At 41.7% G+C, this 6,601-nt stretch overlaps 1 protein-coding gene across 1 annotated transcript; it reads left to right on the forward strand.

Annotated features, from left to right (window-relative positions):
• The first annotated feature begins 1,734 nt into the window (after positions 1–1,734).
• On the forward strand, positions 1,735–3,678 carry LOC134466964 (G-protein coupled receptor 183-like). The gene is made up of 3 exons (XM_063220891.1): positions 1,735–2,180; positions 2,966–3,296; positions 3,553–3,678. The coding sequence occupies exons 1-3, from the start codon at positions 1,735–1,737 to the stop codon at positions 3,676–3,678; spliced, it is 903 nt and encodes a 300-aa protein (XP_063076961.1).
• Positions 3,679–6,601: the final 2,923 nt, after the last annotated feature.

Here is a 6,601-nt window from a genome sequence, read left to right on the forward strand (position 1 = left end):
CAACAACAATAATAGACAATGAAGTGCAGAGGTCACAGGTGTTGCCGACCAATGCAAACAATTGTTGTGGTTGTAATGCAAACACACCATCCATGATCCATCATAATGCAGGCCCTGACCGCTGACCCACCTGGGTATTCAAATCGGTGTGTGGCACCAAGGCCCGCTGCTAGGCATAAGCAGAGTAAGCAGTGCGCTTAGGGCCTTAACCACTTTGCCCCCCAAATTGGGGGCCCCTAAATTGAGATTGACTGAAAAATGTATTATTATTATCATTATTTTATTATGGGGGGGACCTCCTGACCAGTTATGCTTAGGGCCTCCAAAACCATAGCAGCGGCCCTGGTGGCACCTTCTGAGGTACACTACCAGGTGCTGAGAAGGTCGGTCTTAATGTCTTTACTTTACTTTAAAATAATATAACTAACACATTACTATCAACAACTTAAGACAAGACGAAGTGTTTTTGAGCATTCATATCAGGTCAGCTGTTAATAATAGCAACACACCACCGTCATGATGCAATCTCTGTTTCCATGACCGCTGTAGCACATCTGTGTATTCAAATCCGTGAATGCCATCTGTGCCATGGCATGCCAACCTAAGCAATATATCACCCATCACCTCTCATGGCTTTTGCAGTACGAGACGGCCCCTTAGGAAGAGCTGGCAGGCAGCAGGTCTGAGGTAAGTGTAATAGAGTAGAGTGGAGTGGTCTAGACTAGAGTGAAGTGACTCTTCATTGAACCCTGTCCAGAGGTCATGCAGGAGCAACTCCACATATTACTGTCAAACATATTTACATGGGAAGTTTAGAGCATTTATAATTTCCTTAATTGCATTTATAGCTGTTTTTCCTTTATTTTACATTGATATAAAATAGATTTGTTTTGACAGTGAGTACAGACCTTTTTTAAAAAACAATTATTTGTGCAATATACGGTTGAAATAGTATATTGCACCAAATGCTTGCGACAAAAATGCTATCATGAAATGTACAATCCATTCATGAGATATAGTCTTTCATGGTTCATTCACGTGCTCATTTCGTACACAAACTGACCGCCATGTATTTTATGTCAATTTTACGCTCAGTAGCACACCTGACACAAGGTACGCAGACGCGTGTGCATGATGTAATAATATCACAAACGCAAGAGGCTGAGTACTGTATGTGCACCTGTTCGCACACAGTTGCACACGTGAGGTAAGTCACATAGCAAGCATATCCCGGGTCTGGTTTTTTAATTGTTTTTTAAACAACTTCATGCGTAGCTAAGGAATAGGTAAAGGCGGGTTAGAGTTAATCAAATCCCACTCTAATCAATCCATATCAATTGAGTATGTAGTATGGTATATGCCCCATTGCTACTGGGACTGTAATACCCTGTACCTAAATAACAGCAAGTCACTTTGGAGAAAAGCATAATGAAAGCATTTCTTGAGGCCTGATGTTTTCCTTGGGTTCCTTGTATTGGGATTTTTCCACAGCTTATGTGAATTGTGCCAGATGATGGCGACAGAGACTTTACCTCTGACATCCTCCAGCCTGGTGAACCACACCAATATTACACTTATCTGATCCTTTTACCCAAAGCGACCTACAGGTATTTAGGTACAGGGTATTGGTTACAGTCCCTGGAACAATGTGGGGTATGGTCTTTCATGGTTCTCTAACGTGCACATGTCTAACTAACCCTAACCGTAACTAACCCTAACCCCAGATTGTGCCAGATGATGGTGACAGAGACTTCACCTCTGGTATCCTCCAGCCTGATGGACCACACCAATGCTACCACCAGTCCAGCGAACCATACAGAGACCCCCTTTGATCCTTTCTGCACTGGCATGCTGGAGGGGACGCTGGTCTGGGCCGTCATCAGCGTTCCCTGCTCCTTAGTTGGGGTGATCGCCAGCGCCTGGGTCCTCAGTCTGTTGCTCCACGATCTACGTGACATCTACATGATCAACCTGACTGCCATGGACCTGATCTTCAACGTGTCTGTGCTGCCGGCCGCGCTATGCTTCTTCCTGTGGCGAAATGAGGTCTTCCTAAAGATAAATGACTTCATCTACTGCCTCAGCGTGAGTGGACGACCTCTGTTCATGGTGTGCATCTGTGTGGACTGCTTCATGGCTGTGCTTCACCCCATAACCTACAGGAACCTCACACGTTCCAGGTACAGGACTTGGGCACTACGACATTTTAAATTAATGTAACTTAATGTAATGTATTAATGTACTATGGTGCTTTGACTGAGTTGGGTCAGCTTTGAAGTGCTCTGCTAGATGAAGTCTTAGCAATAGGCCAGCACAACTATAGTGCACGTTGAATAAACTTAAACATCTCTCATTGCAGGTTGTATTAGTTTTCTTAAGTTGCCTCAATTATTCTTTATGTACTTTTGCACAGTACAGGGTGGCAAGTTTCAATGCATGTCATAATTTCTTCTTCATAATTTGTATGGTGCAACACAACATTTTGTGATGTCGGTTTGACCAAAACGGCTAATTCAAAATTTCCTCTGAAGGGGGAACCAGTAAAAATGGAGTATCATGTTGCCCCAAATATAAGACAACCTTTTATGCTGGCCACAGACCTGCTGATTTAAATATTTCTAAGCATGTGAGAAAGAAACAAACTTGTACCCTTGAGAAGACACTAAAGGGCTTGAAGTGCTCAGGAGACTGTGCAAACAATATTACTCAGGTGCTCATCTGTACCAGGTGAAGTGTAATCCAAAAAAGGAAAGAAAAAGCAGAGGCACTCTGAGATTTGAGAAAAATCTTTAAAAGCCTTTAATTTAACATGGCAATTCTGTTTAAAACACATGGGCCTACGCGTTGTGGCCCTGATGAAGGCCAGTATGGCCGCAACGCGTAGGCCTATAAAATTTAAGACTTTTAAATATTTTTCTCTGTTTTTTCTTTCCTTTTTAAAACTTGTATCCTTGTCTCTCCACAGGTACAGGCAGGTGGTGTGCATGCCAGTGTGGGGGTTCACGTTGGTCTATGGCCTCATGTTCATCTTTAATCCACAGCTCTTCATCACACCCTATATGATCGTACCATATATTCTATCTCTTCCGGCCATCACCTTCTGCAATCTGTCCATCCTCCATGCCCTGAGGAAGCAGGATCCTTCTGGCAAGACCGATGTCCACCCACAGAAGCAGAGGGCCCTGCACACCATCACCAACAGTTTCGTCATGGCGGTGGTGTCCTATCTGCCTCCACTGGTGGTTAATGTGCTCATGCCAGTTTTGCCTCTGACTGAACAACAGAGCTATTGCCAGGTTAGTTACACATGTATTACTAATATATTTTTTTTACCATGAAGTGTCTTAAAACACTTCTTAGTTAAAGCCAAAAGGAATTGCCTGCAAAGCCAAAAAAATGTCACTTGCCGCTCCTGGCTCAAACCTCAAAATAATGAGCATGTTAAAGTTTCAAGACACTTGTAAGAACTCATGGATGGTAATAAAAAGCGTATAGGTAAGACATTTGTTGACAGATTTTCAAAAAAGAAAATCTATATCTTCTCCTAACCAGGTGGGCACCCCGTTCCTTGTAGGCACCACTCTGGGCGGCACCATCCAGCCCCTTCTCTACCTGAGCCATCGGGGGCACCTGAAGAACCTGTGGGGCAGGTGTGGAGGAGCTCCAGCCTCCTCTTAGGCTAAATTCAGACAATCGAATAATGACTTTTTCGTAATGGTATCACAAATAATAGATTTATTTTCGTGACCGTACCACAAAACGGCGTGAGACTGGGCTGGTTAAAGAGTCTCATTGCAGTGAAAAAAATTTCAAAAGTCTTCTGTTGTGTGTCTGTCCAGCAGGGGATGGCACATGGGGTGTCTGTAGCTGAACAGACTCCTCTGATTGGCCAGAAACGAGTGCAGGGGGCCGTGTCTGTAATAATAATAATAATAATAATAATAATAATAATAATAATAATAATAATACATAGGTTTTGTATAGTGCTTTTCTAGACTGTCTAAGATGCTATACAGACCATTTAACATAACTAGAAAAGCACTCAGAGAGGGCAGACCTCTGCAAAGGAAACTCAGGATCCGGTGCATCTCTACTCATTTTTAATTACCATTTCACCTGGTTAGCTTTGGTCTGTTTCGTTCACCTGTGTTTGGGATTGTCAAATGTGATTCCTCATGCCATATTCTGATTGTAAATTCACTCATTGGAGCTCACAGGGTGATACATACTGGTGACATTGTTAAAGAAATGTTCCTGCATAAAATGAAAGTTTTACCACCAAATAGGCATTCCACATAATGTGTCTAGTGATGAGCCATTCTGGGAAATACTGTGGCATTACAGAGTTATCTTCTTTTGAGCTTTTTAGCGGAAAAAAAACCTGCCAATGCTAAACTAAGCTTTTTGGCAGCTTTTTTCTGCTTAAAACATTCCTTTAATTGTATTGTTATAAACATTATAATGTTTGGCAGTATGCCTTTCATCATATAATTGTGTTACCAATGGACAATTCCAAATGGCGCCGCACTGTTATCTAATTTAACCTTTTTAATTGTGCAATTAAACGGATGGACAGCATTGCTTTGTTGTTTGTGTTATTTTGCACGTATTTATTATTTGTGTTGATTTGTTACATTTTTTGTCTTATTTTCATTTGTCAATGAATGTTTCAAGAAGAAGGCCGCACCTTGCATAGTAGTGTTTTTTAATGCAGACGCGTTTTGACGTGTTCCTTCTTCAGTGTGCGACAAGAGTAACAAAAAAAAAAACAATCCTAAATACCTACACCCATCACGACACCCTACAGTTGCCAACCAATGACAGAGGTGTATTCAGTCCACCTGTCAAGGTAATACATTGGTTGGAGACATTCACTGGATACAATTCAGTACATTACATAGTATACATATTTACAGTTGTGTAATGCAACATAACCAACAACACATTCACGACAACATCACAATCATAAAAAAACAGGACAGCTGTAGGTCGTCATTCATGCCATTTGGAATGCAGGTATTCAAACTAAAAATATAACAAGCCTCTCGCTGTAAGAGATGGTTATCTCTATCTCCCCCTCGTGGAGATCGATTAACCACCTCTAAACCCATGAATTTGAGCATGTTTGCATTATGACCCACAGAATGAAAATGTCTCGCCACAGATGATTTGTCATAATTTCTTCTAATTGAGCTCTTGTGTTCAAAGATTCTGTTTTAAATTGCCTTTTCGTTTTACCAACATAGAGTAATCCACAAGGACAGGTCAATAAATACACAACAAAGGTAGATAAACAAGTAATTCCCCTGACTGTGTATGTTTTTCCTGTCTTGGGGTGCCTAAATTCTTTATCTGTGAGCATGAAGTTGCATGCTGCACAGCTGAAGCATTTGAAATTTCCTTGTGGAATCGAGAAAGGAAAAGACGGTCGAGTGGATGCAGGTAGGTGTGACCGTACCAATTTGTCGCGCAAGCTTGATGCTCTTTTGTAGCAACTGCGCGGTGGGTCCTGAAAAGCAGTGCCAATATTTGGGTCACTTTGTAAAATGTTCCAGTGGCGTTGTACAATACTTTTCATGTCATTGGAAATATGAACATGTGTTGATACTAAGGTGACAGGTGAAGTGTTTTTAGAACTCTTCCGACCTCTATTACTGGTAAGCAAATCGGAGCGCTGAATATTACGCACGCGCTCTAGGCAGCTATCCACTAGGGTGCCCGCATATCCTGTCGCGGAATCTTTCACATTGTTCACCCGCTTGTTGCTCGAACGCTGCATCATTGTTACAGATCCTACGCACTCTCAGCAGTTGGCTGTGGGGCAAACTGCGCTTCAGAGAGGGTGGATGGTAACTTTGATCGTGTAAAAACGTGTTACGATCCATATCTTTGCGGTAAATCTCAGTGTGTATGGTGTTGTCTACTTTTTTCACCAGAACATCCAGAAATGGCATGGTTTTCTCATCATAACTCAACGTAAATTTGATCGAAGGGAGTCTGGAATTAACGTAGTCATTAAAGGCCAAAAGTTCTTCTTTTGGACCAGTCCACAAAAAGATGTCATCAATAAATGTGTAGTAGCCCTTCAGGTGTTGTGTAAAGCGATTATTATTATAGATGAAATCATGCAAAAATTTCCGCATAAACAGATTTGCATAATTGGGTGCCATGGGAGAGCCCATCGCAGTACCCTGGGTTTGCAGAAAAAAAACGATTTTGGAACATAAAATAATTCTTTTTAAGGACCTTGTTTGCCAGAGATGGTAAGAAGTCAGCATGTGGCACTTGATTTGTCAGTAGATAATATTCCAGAGCTGCCAACCCTGCATCATGTGGAATGTTTGTGTATAAGCTAGTCACATCCATTGAACACAATAAATCAGTTTCATTAACCTCTCCTATCCCTGACAATTTGACCAGAAAGTCAGTGGTATCTTTTTGGAATGAAGGTAGGCTATGCACTAAATATTTATGTGATGGTCCACAAATTCAGATAAGGGCTCAGTCCGAGATTGATTTCCAGGAACTATTGGGCGACCAGGCGGATCCTTTAACCTCTTATGAATTTTTGGCAGAGTGTAAAACACTGGTCTGACGGGAT

This window comes from Engraulis encrasicolus, chromosome 17 (genome assembly GCF_034702125.1).
Source record: "Engraulis encrasicolus isolate BLACKSEA-1 chromosome 17, IST_EnEncr_1.0, whole genome shotgun sequence".
Lineage (NCBI taxonomy): Eukaryota > Metazoa > Chordata > Actinopteri > Clupeiformes > Engraulidae > Engraulis > Engraulis encrasicolus.

What these genes read in the sequence shown, in the direction of transcription:
- LOC134466964 (XM_063220891.1), top strand. Translation starts at nt 1,735, where the DNA reads ATGATGGTGACAGAGACTTCACCTCTGGTATCCTCCAGCCTGATGGAC. An exon ending in AGGAACCTCACACGTTCCAG is followed by an intron (nt 2,181 to 2,965) that starts GTACAGGACTTG and finishes GTCTCTCCACAG; the next exon opens with GTACAGGCAGGTGGTGTGCA. An exon ending in AACAACAGAGCTATTGCCAG is followed by an intron (nt 3,297 to 3,552) that starts GTTAGTTACACA and finishes TCTCCTAACCAG; the next exon opens with GTGGGCACCCCGTTCCTTGT.